Raw genomic sequence first — 22111 nt, forward strand, 5'->3', positions numbered from 1 at the left:
TTGGCCTCCCTGATTTTATATGTGACGATAAAGCAGGGTATGCATTAGGGCGTGGCTATGTTGTGATTGACAGGTTGATTGGTTCACAGGTTCAGGAGGGCGCCTCATGCTCCTCCTGATGCCCATATAAGTAGAATCCCTGTTTTTCTTTTACCCAACATGCACCTGAAAGATGGCGCTGTTCAGATCCGATACTATTCGCTTCCAAGCAGCAGTCCACAAACCAATGGGTGACGTTACGGATGTTACGTCCATTTTATATACAGTCTATGGTAACTACCTGATATTAGTATTGGCATCTGCCCCAAAAATCCAGTATCAGTCAAGACCTAGTATTAACTGCCAGCAAACTTCACCAAGTGTGAGATATTTCCAGAAATTCACAACATCTCTAACCTGAAATACAATTAGACGGAGGAAGTTTTCAGACTCAAAACAGTGAGAGGAGTCCAATGCCAAAAGTTTGATCCAGATTTAGGCAGAAATACAGTTCAGCTTGAGAATTCACGCTGATTTGACCTTTCAGTGGTGATGTTATCTGGATATATATATATATACATTTTAAGTTACATTTTCAGAATTTTAGAATGATTAATTGAATCATCCACATAATGTTGGCTTATCGACACTATATCCACCAGGTATCAGTGTACAATATATTAAAACACTGACATAGTAATTATGTCCACAGTTAACTAACAAACACACACAAATTGTTATGTCAATTGAACTCCTGCATGACACTGTTTTGTTGTCGTAACCAGAACAATGTCAACTTTAATTTGCAGCTTATTGTAGATATGATTTATCTTGTTATGAGCACAATAATCCACCACAATCAAACAGCCGCAATCACAGTAGGGGAGCTTGATATAAATCTCATGCTTCTAGATAAATAAATCCCTGTGATTGTTTGCTTCAATTTCTGTAAACAATTTACTGCAGTAAAAAAAAAAAAGGAAAAAAAGGATAAGTTATTCTGCTTCGGCATGATGTGGGCAGAAGGATAAATTGGTGGTTGAGGACACTACAGTTTGACATAAAATAATTGTAATCCCATCCATAAGTCAACAGCCAGGTTTCCTGTCAGACTCTCAGACTTTATCACTGACTACCTCAAATATATCAATTTAGCCAAGATCTGCTTGTTGTTTTTGTGAAACATTATTACTCTCAAAAACAATCCAACGTTGCACCTAAAATGTGTCATTTCCTGACAGTATACAAGTGTGCTTATGTACTGTAATCACTCAGAAATTGCTATGGGAACTCCCAAAGCTTTAGCTCTCATTTATCTTGTGTAATTGCACGAAGCTCAAATTAATCTACCACATTGACTTTCTAACTCCACGAAAGCATTTCAAATGAATCTCAGTATTCACAACACACATCTATAAACTTTTGCATCCCACGCAGTGACAATGCATGCTTAGATTGTGTGTTATTGTTGTAATCATTGTGCTGAAACACATGGAAGAACAAATTTGATCATCTAACATACTGAACTATATTACTTGCAAAATGCCTCTTCAGCTCTGAAAATAAAATGATATATCCACTTTGTTTTCTACCCTTGTTTGTGGCACATTTTAGAAAGAGAAAATATGTGTGTCGATGGGAATGAGAGTGTGAAGGTAGGTGGGGGATGGAGCATCACACAAAGGCAAGTATGTGTGTATATGTGATATCAGTGAGCAGTTGAGTGATATGTGAAAAGGGGGGAAGTGACACCTCCCATAGCTCTTTGAGAAAAAATTGAAGTGTGCAGCGAGAGAGGTGAAGAAAGATGCTTGAAACCACGTACTGCTTTTACAGTTTTCTAATATAATGTAATTGGTATTTTACATATGCATGTCCTTTGGTTAAAGGGGCATGTGACCAATTTTACATGTGAAAGTATAATACTTTCTGTAACTGCAGAGGAGAATCACAAAGAAAATCTAAGAAAATTGTGGACGGTTTCCAGGCAGGGAAGATCTACTAAAAGATGCTTTAGAATTGCATTATGGGAATTGTTGGATCCAGAATTTTAAGAAGTTGACTCAGTCTAGGACAATTAAGGGGCATTGATACTGCTGAGTTTAGGGGTTAAGGCTTAGCTTTGGAGCCTTTAAAATGTACACACTATGGGTGATTGCAAGAACTGTTATTGGTCAGTTTGAGCTAAACTCTGTGATTGGATGACAGGAGTCGCCTATTCAGTAATGGGTCAAGGAGGAATAGATGTTACCTGGATGTAACTGTAACTGTGACAGCATGTGTAATCTACTCTATGTCACACAGTGAGTGAAAAACATGAAGGGAAGTGAATACAAGTACTGTAAGGAATATGATTAAAGCACATGGCTAATTACATACTGTACATTACTTTGGTCTAGTGCTTGGTTGGCGTTATTAGCAGACATAACAAGCATGATTATAAATCTAAACTAGACTACATTGGTAGTACTGTTAACACTTGGCACTACATTTGCCACTCTCAACTTTATCATCATAATTGGTTACACTGCAACTGATTGACAAATCCCTCAGCTTTATGGAAGTACAATAGATGCATAATCCGTTGTAATCATCAATCAATAATCATCAGTAACTGTATTGGTAGCCAAAATAGCAAAGATTAAAAATATGAAAAAGCCTTTGTGATGTCACCAAAAGTGGAAAATGTCAGTTCTTCAGGCAATCCTGTGAAGATGCTAATTTGGATTAACTACAATCTATTGGGATAGGGTTGGGCAATTTTTTATAAGCAAAATTCTGCAGTCCCCATGTGTGATTCTACAATCAAAAAACAAAACAATTGCCAAAAGCGTTTGAATGTTTTACCTGCCTATTTTATATTTTAATTACAGCTCTTAATACAGTTTCATGAGACATTCATGCTATTAACTGTTTGTTATTGACATGTATCCAAAAAAGGCAATTATTGTCACACATATACCAAGCCAGTGAGCCAGTGCCTCATCTGTTCTTCCATCCTCCAATCACATCCTGTCTTCTGCTGCATTTAAGTTGCCACAGGCCTGCTTCTGCATACCAGCTGTTTCCCCAGCGTATTGGCTTGTGGCTGCCACTCTCACCTCCAGTATTATGAGTCATTAAAGAGAATGGGGGGGGGGGGTTGACGTTGACCTTGGCTTAACATTGCCATGCAGGATCCAACCCAAACTACCTAATAAATTCAATCCAGCATCTCACTTCACACTCCACTCATGAATGTAACAAGAAGCCTAATTTTGTCAAACACAATATTATTAGTGTTATACTAAATGTAATGCTAAAGTAGAACACTTGTGTCTTATTAATCAATTTTGACCATCAGAGCTTTTATGTACAGAAGCCCTGAGCTGCCATAGAGCCTCTTTTTAGTGACACTTATATTCCTTTAATGACAACTCAATTACTTCTTTATCTTGATATATCAAACTGGTATCTCAATATTATGGACTTAAACAATAAGCACCACAAAATCTGAGCCAGACTAATCACAATCTCAATCAATTAACCATGACTATTTTGAGATATAGATTTAATTGTCCTATTTAAGGATATTAAACAGTCTGGTGAGGACAGTCTGAAAATGTTACCTGTTTATCTTGATATCATCAGATAATTAAGTTGCAATCTTGTGATTACAAGTGTGAAACAAAAATATATGTTCAATCATGGCTGCTCTGAGCCTCCATAGACAAACTGTGTCCCTGACTGCCAGTAAGGAAAACCTCAAATATCTGCCTTCTATTAACTATCAGCAGATAATCACATACCAGCCTCGCCATATGTCCAATCTGTTGCTGTAACAACTTTGGCACCTCAAGTAGCAATCAACAAGCTTTAATTAACCATCAGGCATTAGCACACTGATGTGGTTGCTGATGTAAATGCAGGATGGAACCACAGACCAAGATCTGACAGGTATTTGTCACGTCTCATTTTTTCTCAGTACACTAACCCTAATTGTACTTCCTGATAATGTTTCAATTCATATTAATTTGTATATTAGATATGTCTCCAAATTCTACTTTGTTCCAATGTTAGAAATCATCATCATAAATGTTTATGTAGCCTCATCTGGTCTAACTATTCTCATCACATTCTTTAATGTTGTATTTTTCTTGTAATACTTGACAGTTTAAAAAAAAACTAAACACCTGAGTATACAGCAGCAAGAGAAAAGCAAATAATGTATATTTTAGGTTCATCAGCAGCTCACAAAAAAATGGCACTTTTTTATAAAGTCTGTATAACAAGCACAGCAATAAACCCCTGATTGTGACATCAAAGAGCAGGATGAGGCGTAAGAAGTCAGGCAAATGAATTAGCTCAGACAGCTCATCAGAGAAGTAGACAGAGAGAAAGAAGGATTCAAGAACACAGAGAAGTGCAGACTGGCTGATCCCGAGTGAGGAGAGTGGGAGAGGAAGGAGGTCACATCAACCTTCAAGATGGTGTTATTCATGTTGGAGAGAAGTTAATGTTAATGTGAGTAGCCTACAGTTGCAAGCGAGCCTTGCAAGGCTCCTGGATACTGTAATGGAAAATCTGTTAAGGTTCATGTATAAGCATGTCGTAGTCATGCTAGCACGTGGCTCTATGGATGGCAATGTCAGTCAGTCAGTACACTACTTTGGTCCAGACTGAAACATCTCAACAAATGTTGAAAGGTTTGGTATAATTGTGGCTGTCCTGGGGTTAATTCTGACTTTGATAATCCATTGACTTTTTCTCTAGTGCCACCATGAGGTTGATATTTGTGTTTTTAAATAAAATGTCCTTAGACCATCAATTCAGATTCAGATTCAAAAAATGATCAACCTCTCCGCCCCGCCCCCCCTAAAATAAAACAAACAACTTCTTTTTCCATAATCAATGTTCTACATACTCTGGATAAACCACAGGCCCCACTTTGAACAATTTTAATTGGACCTACTTTCTACCAAAGAAATCCCAATAAAACCTCAAAAACTGGAAAAAAAAAGTAATCTGTCTTTGTCACCTCAATTTGTGTAATTAAGAATTACTGTAATCCATTCAAATGTACGTATAATCTAATTGGTTATTTTCTCACCTAACTGTTCAGTCTATTTAATGTCTGAAAACAGTATGAAATGACCATCAACACTTCAAACAACCAAATACTTCATTTTAACTGACATAAAACAGAGAAACATAAGTAAGATGGAAGAATATCGATGAAGCACCATTACAACATACAGGTCTAGAGTTTGAATATACAGTAGTTAATTGTCATTGTGAGATAAGACAGTGAAGTGACTCAGTATAATTGCCTGTTTCTACAGTAGGAAAAGCACTAGCATATATATTTTTTTAACGACACATTGCACAGATCATTTATATTTGAGCGGTGATTGCACAACTTGATGTGACACAGTAAAGCAATAAAATGACAGAAATGTGAATATGTACTATTACAGGCCTTTTATGTCACTTTTTTGACAGAATGAACCAGTGTTGTAAACACAATATTTTGGCTATTTAACTTTTTTTATAACTTGAAGATTAGCAGCCAAACAGTCTGCAGGACAGTAAATGGCCTACTAACACTGAGACACTTGATATTACATGGAAAGCTCCCATTGCTGTGGCTGCTCTCAAGGGAAGTTACAACCTGCCATGCTGGAGACTATTGTGGTACATTAAATATGTGCTTGTGTCTATTTGAGACTACAGTACGTGTGTGGCAGTGCAGCGCTGTACTGTGGCGTCTACACCCTGGTCGTCACAGTGACTGTGTCCACATTCTATTAAACACCACGGTGCTTTTAAGTGATCCTCAAGGCCATTTCACAATAAGCTCGTCATTAATGATAAACCACCTTGCAGGCCATTTGTGTTGTGGTGTGACAATGACAGTTGGGATTAATCTGTAGCCAAACACCAGTTATTGCAAATCATGCTTAAGTGCAACAGATTTTTAGTTTAAAAGTATCCCAAATAGTACCAGGCTCCATCTGTAAAGCATATCTGCACTTTTCCTGTATTTATGAGCCTGTGAATGTACACATGTGCATCTACATGTAGCTTCTTCACATATTTTGTTGTGTATAACTGCCATTAGAAGGTTGTCTGTGACTGATATGGCTGCATGAGTGCAGTCACATTCTACTGAGCAACAAAAAGAATGAGGATGGGCCAGGCAGGCTGTTCCATTAGCTCCTGTAGCCATGTCACGCTGCAAGTGCAGTCAGAGGAAGGCAAGAGGGAGACACTGCATCAGAAAAAAAAGGACAGAGGGTATCCCTGTGTTTGTCTGTAAGTGTGTGTGTGTGTGTGTGTGTGTGTGTGTGTGTGTGTGTGTGTGTGTGTGTGTGTGTGTGTGTGTGTGTGTGTGTGTGTGTGTGTGTGTGGAGGAACAAGGAGTAGAGCATTCAGGGGCGATATGCAGCCAATCAATTCACCTGCTGCACCAACAAAGGAGGGTGAAAACTGCGACGCCGGCTGTCTGTGTTATGGAGAGGGTTCCCTGGCTGGCTGATATATGTGGCAATCTGCAGCCCCACATCACAGAGAGAATACACAAGCCCACTGCGTTCATTCAGAAATGATGGCAAGCTCCGAGGGCCAGACTGCTACTGCTATTCACACGCTGACTGCTGCTGCACAGTCACCACTGCTCTCACAGGGGGGGGGGGGGGGGAGTGTGTGCGGGCCTGCCTGATATGCATGCCAGAGGAGCTGCGGCGTGCAATAAAAAACCTCACCTTTAGTGTTGTGTTCGGATAGTTCACTGGCACCTTGTGGAAAGTGCTGTTGGAAAGCACAGCCTGCCTGATATCTTCGAAGATGGTGATGATATCATCCAAGAGGCAGCGCTTGTCCCTGTGGCTCAAGACGCAGAGGTGCGCGAACGTGTAATTGAATCCCTTGTAATTGACGTGCAAATCCAACACATGCTTGTGGACCTGCAGGACCTGGTCGGCCAGCTCCAGGATGTTCCCCCCGGACTTGGCCAGCAGGATCAGCCTGCCATATCTGCCCGGGGTGTGCAAATCCGAGTACAGCTTGTGCTTCGACTGGTCGATGGGAAACAGGCTGTTAGCGAGACTCCTCTCGATCTTGGCGAGGCTGTGAGTCGGGGCGACCAGCACCTCCAGGTCCGTCTCCGGCTTGAATCGGCTGAGCACAGTAGATCCGAAAATGATGGTGAGGACCGCGGGGACAGTGAGGAAGAAAACGGGGTGCCTGCTAACGAATAAGCCCAGCCAATAAAACGAAGCCTTGAGCCCTCTGTGTATCACTTGCCGCAGCATTCTCCACAAAATCCAGCTTGCAGATGCCCCGTCTCCTCCTAAGAAGCACATGTGACATCAGACTCCGTTCCCCGGCTTAGTCCAATTCGTAAGAGAATTACACCAGGCTACAACACCAGCACCACCATGCACACACGTTCACACGCGCGCGCACACACACACACACACACACTCACACATTCAGTCACTCACTCTCTCTTTCTCGCTGTCTCTCTCTCTCGCTCTCTCTCTCTCTTTCTCTCTCACACACTCACACACACACACACACACACACACACACACACACAAACACTACAACACCTGGAAAAACAGCACTGCAGCAATTCGTGGCAAGACGCACAGAGCCACACACACAGACAGGTGGACAGTCAGAAAATCATCGTGCATCGGCTGATCCAGACGAGTCCGCGTTGTCTGTTATCAAGCCATTCCGCCTCCCTTGTGAGGGGAAGAAAAATGCCGTGAGTCTCTTTCGCTGCACCGGCTGCAGTAGCAGCGACGAGCCGCGGCGGTGTGTGTGTGTGTGTGTGTGTGTGTGTGTGTGTGTGTGTGTGTGTGTGTGTGTGTGTGTGTGTGTGTGTGTGTGTGTGTGTGTGTGTGTGTGTGTGTGTGTGTGTGTGTGTGTCCTGTCTGCCTCTACAGTTCTCGCACCAGCGGTGGCGCCTGATTTATGTACTTAACTGTAACCATGTGGCGGGGTTGAAGAGAGGGAAAGGACGGCTGGAGAGGGAAATGATGATACCTGGTTATTTTGGGAACAGTGGAGGCAACAGGCAACATAAGAGTTGTAAAAAATGTTCCTGCAGGTGGCTGAGTGACCAACAGCACTTGCACGGATGAGTCAGTGTTACCTTCATGAATGGGGGAAAGCCACCCTGTGTTGTGCTCCATGCTGAGTGGTTTATACAGGGCCATGCAGGGAGGCAATACAGACATCCCTCATTTTAAAAAAATCGCCTGCATGTTAGGTGGCTTGTCACTTGGTGGCAAGGACACACACACACAAACACACACACACATACACACACATATACATAGGCCCCGCTAAAACCCCAGCCATTACCACTTCTGTTATTCAAGTATATTATTGTAAATTGATGCTGGATCCATGCAATGTGTGCATCACTAAGTGAATAGAGCAGTTGCGTGAAGACAACAGCCTCCAGGATATTTTTCTACACAATTCCCCTTTTTTATTGCCAGTGTGATAAATGGCACACAATAATGGAGTGATATCCATTCAACACCTGCTGGTTGACCTTGAGTGAAAAAGCCTCAGCAACACTAGTATTATGAAGAATTTTATAATGAAACAAATGCATTTCAGCCTGACTCATCATTACTGATGATGATCCGGCCACCAGTGGCAGTACTGAGCACCTTGCAGCTGAGCAGTACTCCAGTCAGCGGGATGGGGAAGAAATCCTGCACCATCTTTGATTTTGTATTTTGTATTGACTTTAATAGGAGACAGCACCTCTCTGTCATAATAAATCATGTTTTTTTGTTACATTACACCAGATGAGAGGATTGTTTTTCCCCAACAAGTCCTTCAAACAAACAACATGATAAATTATTGGTCAATGCCTCCAAGAATAACCCAAACAAGCATTGTCTGATCTGATGCCAGTATTGGTACCAAATACCTTTGAAAACTGTCACAAATCACCATAACATTGTGTTATATAAAACATTTATATAATTGTATTCTGATAGATCCACAGATTTAGCAATGTACTCCTATTATGTCCTTTTTCAAAACCTGGCACCTACAATATAAGACCTGTAAACTCCCATTTTCCCCTGGTTTCTCCTGTTTTTTCACCCCCTTTCCCTCCATGTTGCCATATCGTAATTTCCTGTCCACCAGGTGGCAGCATACAGCAAGCAGCATCCCTGTCCCTATATATATATATCTTTGTCTTACTGTCACAACAATTACTCAGTCAGTAAACAGCATGAAAAATTGATAACAAAATAGGTGAGACGCCAGCAAAAAAACAAACAAAATATCTGTAAATATTTAAATACTTGGGAGACTATTTTACTATTCCTGACAACAAGAAACAATCACGTTTTGCAAGGTGTGTAGGAAAAATTATGTTTACCAGCATGCTAGGTTGGTTAAACATAAGCGTGCCCTAGAAGTGTCTGAAGCCAACCAGGTTTCAAAAGCAGAAGGAAAATGTCAGTGCTATGGCTAAAGAACAATTTGTTGTTCCAAGTCTGACCTCCTCCCTACTTTACCATTCACTTCTGACAGATATGAGTCAAAATTCACTCTGCTTTGTCAGTTATGTGCATGTGCATTTTTAGGCATATTCCAAAAGGACATTATTCTTCTTCTTCTCAGTTTTCCTCAAACCTCAGTTTCAAACTAAAACACACTGGCAGCATTGATGCGCATAAAAACGCCTGTGCACATTGTTTGCTATGATAGACCACACACTGTCCTATTTGCCAGTGTTGATGCACATGAACCCCCCAAAAAAGCAACAGTTTTATCACATTTACTCCCCACATCGGCACAACCTGATAACTATACATCTGGGTTTTTTTGTGTGTGTGTGTCTGTTCAACAAATGCAGTGCATCAAATGACACAACACAGCCAGTAAGTGATGCACTTTAAAGTCACAAAGAAGATTGCTTTCCATCTGTTCATCATCCTTCCTGTAATATTTTTTATGAATGCCTGAGTGAGTGTAATATCTGGGTTCCAACAGAAAGTTATCCAGGACCAGCAGTGGTTGTGATCATGTCAGGTAATGAGGTATATCTGTGATATGCTTGTATCAAGACCCTGATGAAGGCCACAGGTCAAGTGTTTCATTTCATAATAATGACACTACAAGTATTGTTGAAGCTTTGATACTGCAAGTCTGCCTCCTTTCTCCATTTAACTTGCTAGTAGGTGACATTGTACCAGAACTCTAACTCTATATTAGTACGATTCTGAAAAGGGGTTTTGTCAAAGTTAGGAAGTAAAATCATGTAGGGGGTATGAAAAAGTCTGCATTTAGGGGAGTCTGACAAAAGATGCTATTGAGTTCCATTATGGAAAATGCAGGGTCCAGTATTTTTTGGAACTTGACCCATAAATAAAAGTCTGAATATCTCAGCCTCTGTGATTCGATTTGGATCATTCATTTTAAAATGTGTCTCATCAGCTCCCCAACTTTAGAGAAATGCAATACTTTATCACTTGGGGAACTGAAGATAGATTAAGGGCACCATTACAAGACCTGGCATCAAGATTATATGACAAAATAGGACCCACTGTAAGACCCTTCCTATGAGCAATTGCTAGTAATCCATTCTTGGATAAAGTATGCTTTTTCTCTGAACCTGTTAATAATAGTAACAGCATTAGGTGCCAAAGTATGTGTAATCCAACCCACTCACTTCGCTGCCTGCTTGGTGACCAGTTTCATAGACGAGGATTAAACCTGGTCCTAGTCTAACATCTTCCAGTGAACATCTCATCTCTGAAAAAATAATTACAGCCCAGGATTATGATTAACTCATGCTTGTTACACTGTAAATACCATTTGTATACTCTTGGGTTTACAGCAGTAATCATCATTGAAGCATCTTCCCAGTCTGTAGACAAAGGAAGCCACCCCCATCCCCCCAAACCCTGATTTCACTGCATAAGCGTTGTAGACCATCATCATCGTTGTTGACCCAGACTTTAATCCTGCCCTAGCAGAGCCTGATTTTCCAAGCAGAACCTCTCATGGTTGGAGAAACAGAAGCAGGAGAAGTAGCATAAAAAAGTAGGGCATGTATAGTCATTACCTCTGCACTTGAGTAATTTCTTGGCATGAGTAAAACCTCACTCACCGGTCTGCTAAATGTGCCTCCTGAGCAAAAGATGCAGCAGCGTTATTCGTTCTTATTGGTTCCTTTTGGTTGTCAGGAACTGTTAGGATGTATTTGCTGATTTAAATGACAAAGCTCCGACCCTGCTCATTAGACCACATGGAACACTGCAGAATTCATTCATGTCTGAATAAATCATTAGAAGTTCGAGCTTTTTCAGTGTTCCAAATAATCATTCTTCGGGGCTTCGGTTGATGGGGAGTTGAGATAAACAACCTTCTATTGTGGCACACTATCAGCTGGGCTGGAGTAGCCTTTACAAAAGCCTTATCTAGACACAAAACATTGGTATCAGAGAGCTCATGGTTGGCACAGCCACTCTGCAGCCCATGCAGTGCCACGGAGACACAAGACATTCGAAAGCTTGTTTTATATCAAATTGTAATGCTGTGAGGGAAGGGAAGGTCTTTTCAAATAGAAGAAATCTTCACCATTGTAAACCATTCACCACCAATGCATTGCAGACATACTATGTTGTGATATAGCTGTCGGATACATCTACTTATGAATCGCTACGGCATGATTCCTCATCTGAGTGCACAGTTTGTGATAACATAAATACTTTATGTATTACTGGCCTAAGTGAGTGAGAAAATACTACATACTCTTTTTTTTTTTTTTTTTGCTTCCAGAACAGCAATACCCTCTGGAAGGACTTAATTAAAGGCCACACAGTGACCACATTCCATTTAGCCTCTGATTGGATGCCAAGAGCCTCCTTTAGAATCCAAAGTCACTGGCCAGTGGGGAAAGGGCTGCTGCTGGTAACCTGATAGCAGGATGAAAGTGTACTGCAGTAAAGCAGTATGTACATTACAGCTTACTTTTTACCATAATTGATAGTGGCTGTCCTCATAAGATACCATACATACATTTTTCATGACTTTGGTTCCATGCCAAAACACAGAAAAAAATAACGTTATCTAAATAGAGAAAACAGCAATGCAAAAAAAATGTAGTTGAAATACCCAGTGTTATTTACGTTAATGTTTAAGAACTTTCATGTTTTGTCAAAAATAGCTTCTTCAAATTGGAAATTCAAGTGATGGGACACTTGTAAAGGTACAGGAATGCATACAGGTACCCTTAATCCTCCAAAATGCATTACATGTATCCTTACTGTAAGACCTTGCAAACATGAGGGATTTATCACCTACCTCATAAAAGCTTTGAATTTTTGTAATGCTTCGGCTTGCGGCCTTCCTCCTCTCCTTTTTTATTGCATTAGTGCCACCAACTCCCACTCATTACAATATTGCTGCTTACAAAATGAGCAGTGCAAAGTGTTCCTTTTAAAGCCATAAAAATCAGTATTTCATATTTACAATAGATCGACTGACAGTGTAAAAAGAAAGCTTATAGTTACAAACCCAAATGATCACCCAATTCAGCAGTTCCCCTTAGCTCTACCACATAGCATCCAAAGGTAGACACTAACTGGTGAACATAGCGGAACATTTAGTAGCTAAGAGAGGAATATGGTGACGTTAGTGAAGGTGAGATCAGGTTGATTTTGGACTCTGTAGGCATCCGTTTGCTAATGTTTTCCATAAAAACTTAATAAGGTGATAATCTGTCATGTTGTGTTGAAATGATTTTGTGCTACCCCCAAGTGGCCCATGAATACATATACAACACACACATAATACATTTTAAATATGTCATGATGTCAATATTTCTTTACGTAATGAAATGTAACAGAAGTTCTAAAATTAAAACTTTAATTTTAAAAACATTCCCATACTGGCAACCTGCTCTCTATAACTCTTGAAGCATCTTTTGTAGGACTGGGTGCACAGTGTTGTACCAATATACACATTTTGGTAAACACATCAAATGAATACAATCATTAAAGAAATGTACACAATAGTTTCCATTTTCTTTTTCCTAGTGTATTTGACAGACATTATTGGACATGATTTATAGCTACAGATGGTGCTGGAGTAAGGGGCATGTCATAGGCTGAGATGTTTTCCTTAACTCATCCACATACTGCATATGCCCAAATCTAACCAGCTAATCATGGCACCCGACAGATACACCACTTTAAAGTGCAAGCCTGCAGACCTCTGAAAGACTGGCTCCTTCACAAGGCTGCTGTTTCTTACATACTTTACTCTCAGATACAGACACATGTACATATGCCTTCAAGTGTTTTGTGTTTGTTGTTTCATTTTACATTGTGTGTGTTCATTTGTGTGGATTTCAGCAGAGCAGTAGAATTCAAATGATGTATGCTTTTGTATGTGTGCTAGCATGTGTGTGTGTGTGTGTGTGTGTGTGTGTGTGTGTGTGTGTGTAGGGTCTGTGTCACTTTATGAAAGTGATTTTCTGCCTGAGTGGTTGTTTCCCAAATGCTGGCAATGTCCTGTAATCCTGCAGGGCGCTCCAAAGGCTCGGTGTCATTCCCACTGCTAATCAGAGCCATTCATCAGCACCTCCACAAAGGCTTATACACACTAAAGAAAAAGGCCTTTACACTGAGATGCCCAAATCCAATTTTCATGAACAGATACACACTGACATGCACACACACACAAAAATAATGCCAATTCACCCTGCTACAAATGTACATTGACAAATACCCACACATACTCTGCAGGTTAAAAAAACTCTTCTTTTAGCTAAACCTCAAGTTTGTGTAACACCCCTTTGATCAATAATAGGTAGACATACTATAGAGGATAATGGTCCAGTAGGTTCGACTGCTGGAGCACAGTGAAGTGTTTAAATGAAGCTCAGAGACAACAGGTAGAATTTGGGATTATGCCGTTTTTTTGTATTAAGGAAAAAATAATAAAAATAAAATAAAAAAATACAAATATCACAAATATGGGTACCACTCAGTGATAACACTGGTTGTGTGAAATCACAGGAAAAAAAATATATCACATCAGCAATTTCTCAGTTTGACATGAATGATCAATATCTCAATGATAACCTGAATTTACTATCACTTTTATGCAAATCAAGTTTCTCTATAAATCAAATTCAATTCTTCAACATGGCTAAAAGAACAATCAATTATGCTCACAAACAATACTCTTCAGGAAAATATCCTGCCACTCAGTTCTCAGTTCCACAAGGGGGAGAAAAAAAGAAAACGTCAAGTCAAAGTCAGAGTCAGAGTCAAAAGAGGGAATGTGTGCAGGTGTGTTGATCAGGGGGACTGAGGTGAGAATGTTTTGCAGCAGTCGGCCCACCACCCTAAAGGGTGAATTAGGATACGTTCAGTAGCCACTGGTAGTATCTGGTGATACTGTTTCTCTTCCGCTCTAGATCCAAGTGGGAAGGCTCGCCATCAACATCACTGGAAGATCCAGATCCAATCCAAGAAAACAAACAACAACAAAAAACCTGACCTGTCGACAGACAGTGTCAGAGAAATATCATAAGTTTCAATGCAGTAGTCTATAACACACAAAGTGCATTACATGAATCTTCAAATACAAATAAAATATTAAATCACATTGTGTAAGCTTTTCACTTTTTACTAGGTCCTTTAAACTCTCATATTAACTTTTAACATATTAACTGCATATAACATCCAATAAACAAAATATGCATACAGTATATGCAGTACAAAAATATTTTACCCATTAAATGATCAAAAATGTAAATTAACTCATTTCTGTTTGTAACCAAAATAGCTTCTCACAGCTTACAGTGAGCAAATAAGTGCATCAAAAATGAGCTCAATGAAGGTACAACATACAAAAGAATACAAAATGTACATGAAAACTCATTTGGAAAGAAATATGAGTCTCTCACCGATCTCACATTACAGGCTGGGCGCACAGACAAAATGGCGGCGCTCAGAAAAAAAACAGTTTCTAAAAATCGAAAACCTATAACAAGAGCACAAATACTTAATATAAAACTCATGAATAAATGAGCTCTCACCATAAATGAATTATAATAAATGAAAAATCTTTTAGTTGGCTGAATTACCTGCTCAACGGAGCTGTATGGGCAAAGAGCGCGAAGGAGGCCCACAGTCACAGTGAAAGCCAATGGCTATTAGCTCGAGCTACTAGCGTTGCGGCTAGCGACTATGCTAATGCCCGTTTTTAACAGTACTTCACTAGTACCGGACTCACATACCCCTTTTCCACCGAGCTGGAGCCAGAGCTTGTTGGGAGCTAGAGCCTGACTAAGCACCTGCTCTTTGCTTTTCCACCGCCAGAGCGAGCACCAAGTCTTTGCTGGTCTAATGCAAGACCCGATTACGTCAGCGGGCTGGGGGCGTGGTTATGTGAGCAGGACTCAAGAATGAGATCAAGTCATATTTAGGCAGAAATAACCTTTCAGTAACTGTATTTGGCCTCCAATCAATTTTGGGCAGGTGAAAATGCCTTATTTTGTGTTGTAAAGGTCCTTTAAAAGAGTTCCAAACTGTCCTGTGAGCTCTAGTGTTTATATTATGAAGCTTATGAATGAGATCAAGTCATATTTAGGCAGAAGTCAGCTTTCAGTAACTGTATTTGGCCTTTAATCAATTTTTGGCAGGTGAAAACTGTTCGTTATTTTATAGGCGTATGTAACCCTCCCATAAATCATGTCTTTTATAGTCTTGTCTCCAAATAGTAGGCATAAACAATAATATTAGATATAAAACACATCCCAACATGGGAATCAAATACTACGTAGGGCCCAGATCAGATAAAAAACAACGCAGAGTCACGAGGATCATTGCAAAAGTGATCATTTCTTTACTGAACACACACCCATAAATCACTTTCATTGGGGACGTACAGTTGTGTGTAAATGCATATTATGACCGTTTAATCCAAAGAAAATCAGACGTTTTAGCGCTACCGCTCAAGGGGCTGCCAAAAATCAGATTCTGGCAGACAATCACTTTTTGGCACGACACCGTTCCAATATATTTCTATGTAGGCTTACAAACACATGAACAGCACTTGCATCGCGGCCGCAATTTCCTCCATCTTCGTCGTCTTCTCCTCCTTCTTTGTTTTCTTCTTCTCCTTCTTTGTTTTTGTTTTCTTCTTCTTCTTCTTCTTCTTCGTTTCCGGCAGGCTAGATGCCTTGCGCCATGTTGCTGCCTCTCACTGGTGAATCATGGAAGTGCTTCAAAGGCACACACTGGCTACGTTATACAGTGACGTAATCGCGTGGCTCCTTGCCGGTGGAAAAACAACAGGTTCGTAAGAGGTGCTCGGGTTAACACTAACTGAGCACTGGCTGTAGCACCAGCTCCGAGCCAGCTCCGGCTGGTAACAGTGGACTTCAATATAACGCGGCGTAAGCCATATGTCTTTAATTTCTTCTGTTTTTGTCATCAATCTTGTCGTAACCGTTCACAATTGCTCCGCTGCTCACTCTTGCTCCTCTTTTCATACAGACCGGAAGAATGAAAGAAATATAGAGTAGACGGGCACGCCACTCACTAGACAGGAGCAGGGGGCGGAACTCTCTGCATCAAATAGTCACTGATAGGTCACACTGGCCCTTCACTCCCCTCACAGATATCAAAGATCCTCCCCTCCAGGTGATGCTCATCACTCTGAGCAAAAACAAATTGACCATAGTCTCCAAACTGTTTCTCTCCCTTTTTCCCAGGCGGGGAGTTACGGTCCTCTGAAATGATGCCAACGCGGAAGTAACTTAAAACTGCATTCTATAAAAAGTCCACCAGGGGGCGACCGTTTTGGTGTCAAAAGGACTCCGGTTTCTATACAAGTCAATGGAGAATTCACCAACTTCTCACTTGATTTCTAACCTCAGTAAACGTTTTCAAAATGTGTTTATGGTCTCAATCGCTAGTTTAAAGCCTTCTTCAATGCAGTATGATGTTCATTTGGGACATTTTGGCCTCCCTGATTTTATATGTGACGATAAAGCAGGGTATGCATTAGGGCGTGGCTACGTTGTGATTGACAGGTTAATTGGTTAACAGGTTCAGGAGGGCGCCTCATGCTCCTCATGATGCCCATATAAGTAGAATCCGTGGGGGGTTTTTACCCGGCATTCGACTATTCGCTTCCAATCAGCAGTCCACAAACCAATGGGTGACGTCAAGGATGTTACGTCCATTTTATATACAGTTTATGATTTTTCCTCTCTCTTTGTGGACCTCACTCTGCAATGTGGGTTAAATTTGCCCTTTGGGACACAAATTAGCTAATTGGCAAACTAGAGTGACAACCTAAAGAATGATTGTATGTTTATATAATATAAATGATTAAATAAAGATGGAATTGACCTTTTCTTGTTCATTGTTGACAAAAGCAAGTATAGGGTAGTATATCTAACTACCTAGCTAGCTAAGTGGCTATAGGCCATTTAGTGCTGCTGATGCTCTTATTTAGAATTTATTAGACTGATATCGTAGGGGTTTGGTGTCTTGTCAAACAGATATAAAAGTTGAATTGAAGACATAGAAACTGAAGTTGAAAGTTTGAGGGACCCCAAACTTATCACACTTAGACATGACAACTATAGAGTGACCATAGAGTGCAAACCAAGATGATGGCAGTTTGAATGCATTTTTTTTATTGTAGACTGGAAAGTTGCTTTTTAAAGTCCTCCTTGACTCAAAAATGTATTCTGCTTATTGTTCCTTTACTTCGATGTTGAAGCTTCACTATGCAAAGTCATGTATGTTTTCACATTCATTTGCTTAACAAGAAAGTTTCTCTGTGCTCACCTTAAATCTGGGTTTAAGGTGTGTGTATATACAAGCAAGATTTGTGACATCGTAATTACAGTAGTTTGGAAGCCAATGGTAACACAGTATGATGTGGAAACATGATACCTCAAGCTCACATACATTGAAAATGTACTTTCCGGTGAAGCAGGAGACACATAATGTTCACCAGTTAGTGTTTTTGGAGTAGATGTAATTAATTTTTTAAAACCCGATAATTGCACTTTTTTGGGGGGGATTATTTTAGGTAAAGTGTCAGAGTCAGTGATTAACATATCTGATGGGGGTCTTCAAGTTCTACTGTAATACTGTATTCTACTTGGTTGTTGTTGTTGCATTAACATAATGAACCGTAGATTTGAATGAGATTTCTAATAATATAGAATATTCTACTTCACTTGTCTTTTTTAATTTTGAATGTCAGACACTGTTTATTGCTGATTCATAGCGTTTAATGTGTAAAAGCAACTAATTCTGATATGGAAATCAAAAAGATATACACCTGCCTTTCTAAAAATAGCTCGCAGTCATCACAAGGATCGGCAGCAAAGTGTCATTCATATCCCAAAAATACCTGCTTATACTGAGGCTCTGTGATTCTATTTCTGTCTCTGCTCTATCAATAACACTGGGGAATAGTGACAGTTAATGTATGCCCCCTCCTTCCTGCATGACAGCATGTCTAAACCTGCTGAATCCATCTTATGTAAGGCTGCATGTTGTGCATAGCAGGTATTGTCAATGCTTAATTGATTGATTGACACGGGTAACACACTTTAAAATGCAGAAGCTGCATGATTATGTCAAGAAAAACAAAAACACAGACCTTGTCACTCGAGTCATGCTCTTATTCACTTCAACTTCTCCTCTAATGACCATTAATCTTCATGTAGCCGGTCTGGCCTATACCTCGGTCTGCTACAATCTCTGCGTTGTGTTCGTGTGCTGAGGAATGAGATGCTGACAACAGCTGGTCTGCTTGGCTGGGCCAAATTGATTTTCTGTGTAAAACGCATAAAAGTCAGTACAGCGACCTCTTATGACCAGTCTCGAAATGCACACCTCTCCTCTACAGGGCTAGAAGCCGAGTGTCATAGCTTGTACTATGTTCAGTTACATTAAATCAATAAAACAAAATACAATCAATTGTGCAATCACAGAAATATTTTTCCACCCACCAGCAGCAGCTTTTTATATTTTATAAATTAACAACATGACAAAATAACAAAAAGGGGAACTCACATACCTGTGTAAAACACATAAAAGTCAGTACAGCGACCTCTTATGACCAGTCTCCAAATGCACACCTTTAAAAAGAAAGGTACATAACAACAAACTGCATCAGAAACGGTCTCCATGCTCTGGTAGCCTAGCTTAAAAACAGCGACCTAACCCGCTACTCTGAAGTGCTGTACATGACAAATAAAATAAACATACACATTAGAGCAAACATTATGCTAATAAAATATAACATATGTGACCCAAACAAAATATAATTTGTACCTATATTTAGCGTTATTTACATTTTTACACACTATTAACAAGAACACTCGTACAGTCTTACCTCTCCTCTCCAGGGCTAGAAGCCGAGTGAGGAAAAGTAGCGCGAAACAACAGGAAGTGACGTTGCCGAAATGTCAAAGGTCACACAATAAAAAAATAAAACTAACAAAATAAAAGCTCCCCAAAAGAAATACAGAAACGGGATTTTTACATGAAAACTAACCGTAAGACGTGAACAGAAATACAAAATTGGCTTTTGGTGAAATATAAACCATCTTATTTGTACATCGGTTACATTCAGATAAAGGGTCAATTTAGCAGCCTCTCAGGCATTTATTCTCCAGAAATCTTAAAGAGACAAAACTTCTTCATCTGCCTTTTTATCATCTGTGACTTGGCACAAAATAAAAATCTACAGGGTTTGCTTAAAGAGTGTCCAGTAGTGGATGTCATTGATTGATTCCTTGCAGACTCCCTGTTCCATGTAGACTACATTCTAATGAGTCTTCCACTGTTCATAAGGCCACTTAACCCAAATTGGGTGTCATTAACTGTCCATCACAGCCTGACCTCCTACACTAAAACAATTATCTACAGTCTACCATCTGCAATATAAACATTTAAAAAAACATTCCACAGAACAGCAACAAACATCTTTTGAATTTTTTTTTCTTGTGAGACAATCCAACTGAACGTGAATTAGAACATTCAAACATTATTTGCTTTATTTCTGAGAGTGAAGATGTAGCTACAGTTGGGACATGTTAGCTTATAGCTTAGCATAATGATTAGAGAGCCTGTTACTTAAAGGTAGGGTTGGTAATCCTGTTCAGAACTTTTTGTTATACTGGTTGATGGTCCTTCTATTATCATAGGTATCAATACATTATGACTTTAGAAAAACGAACGGAAAAAATCAGACCTCTGTGACAACCACAGGACTGATAAAACTCCAACCAATCCATGCTCTTCGCACCCAAAAGCAAAAACCAATCAGGTGCCTTCATGTCTAGTTCTGCATCCGTCCCCCTCTCTCCCTGCCTACTTCGCGCATGCACAGTCTTCACCTGTCGCTGTTGCCGGTTTGTGGGGGCGTGGCTTGGACGGACTCACTGACGGGAGGGGGGAGCTGTTGCTGTCAAAGAGAAGGTTGACATGTTTGGTACCAGCATACCAAACATGTCAACCTTTTCCCAGGTTTGGTATATTGGTGAAAAGATGTTATTTTGATTGTTCAGAGAATGTAATCATTGTTTCATTTGCTCCAGTTTGTTGGATAAAATGGAAAATGGAAACATTGACATTAGACTCTCTTGTGCTACCTTCCATGTGAAAAAGTGAGTGTCACTGTGGTTGCTCTGATAGTGATAATACTGTGCAAAAGTTTTAAGCACTTTAGATGTTTGGATTCATATCCATAATGCATCAGGGAGGCATCTGATCGGTTCCAAATGTATTGTGCAGCATGATGACGACCCCACACAGTCATAAAGAAGTATCTTTATCAACAAGAAGAACAAGGAGTCCTGCAGCAGATGGTTTGGCCCCCACAGAGCCCTGGTCTCAACATCAGTCTGGGATTAACATGAAGACACAGAAGCACCTGAGACACCAACGTCCACAAACTGGTTAACATTTTTTTCATTTGGGTTTCTTCTGTTTTACATCAACTGAAAAATATTTATTTATAGGGTTTGTGAAATTATTAGTCATAATTATTAAACAGCATTTCTCCTTTATCCTTGAACTTTTGAAGAAATGATTGCTCATCCATGTATTTATTGCCAGATGACAGGTAGTAATGGAGTTTATGGCTACAGCATCATTTGGTTCAGTGCAGATATACAGTTAAGGATCATCCACATAACTATGGAAACATACATTGTGCTCTCTGATGATGTCACCAAATGGCAGCATGTTCAGTGAGAATAATAAATGACTGAGGCAGCTCCCCTGTGGAACCTCAAAGCAGTTGTCATGTTCCTCAGACACGTTGAGCTTTCTACCTTTGATGTATGTTTTGAACCAATTTAGCACACAATGATAGAGACTAACCAACTTTTTGAGTGATTATTGCAGTTCTTAGCACATTACTGCCACCAACTGTTAATCCCGGAAAACAAAGTAACTGTCAGCAGGACTTTGTGTATACATGTGCATGGACAAGATACAAATAATACAGTGTCCTACACATTAAGAAAAAAAAAAAAAATCCAAATAGCTACCACATGAGCTTGATATCAATCTCCTTACCTTTGGAAAAAAAGCATATTTCCCAAAATGTTGAGTTAATAAATGGTATAATGGTACCAAATCAGAGACACATGGTGGCAAAAACCTAATGAGGAATTACTGATGTTGTCAGTCCCTATAAACAGCAGTTTGTCCTCTTTTTGCTCTTCCTCTTGCTTTCCTGTGTTGTTATTTCTATAACAGTGGAAACACACATTCAGTGTTTATAATTGATATAGGAAGCAAACGGACCGCAGTGGTGCTTACACTTCAGGACAATGCAGAGCATGTTTTATGAATCTGCAGATACAGTACATAACAACCCCTCAAGGACTGGATTCATAAGTTGTGTGAGAGAGCAAGCGAAAAAGACAAAGAGAGAGAGAGAGAGAGAGAGAGAGAGAGAGAGAGAGAGAGAGAGAGAAAGAGAGAGAGAGAGAGAGAAAGAAAGAAAGAGAGAGAGAGAGAGAGAACTACCCTTCTGGGTCTCTCCACCACTCACCCACATGAAAAGAGATTTAATTCCTCAGAGACAGCAGTAGAGCAAGCGA

The 22111-nt window shown here is 40.0% G+C and overlaps 1 protein-coding gene across 1 annotated transcript in view; it reads right to left on the reverse strand.

The window, feature by feature from the left end:
* The window catches only part of ptchd4 (patched domain containing 4), a 37668-nt gene extending 30346 nt beyond the window's left edge, over positions 1–7322 (reverse strand). The window contains exon 1 of the mRNA XM_062437072.1: positions 6897–7322. Within this exon, the coding sequence (XP_062293056.1) occupies positions 6897–7322 (426 nt within the window). The remainder of the gene's footprint in view (positions 1–6896) is intronic.
* Between the last annotated feature and the right edge of the window lie 14789 nt (positions 7323–22111).

The sequence above is a fragment of the Scomber scombrus genome, chromosome 17, assembly GCF_963691925.1.
Source record: "Scomber scombrus chromosome 17, fScoSco1.1, whole genome shotgun sequence".
NCBI classification, from domain to species: Eukaryota; Metazoa; Chordata; class Actinopteri; order Scombriformes; family Scombridae; genus Scomber; species Scomber scombrus.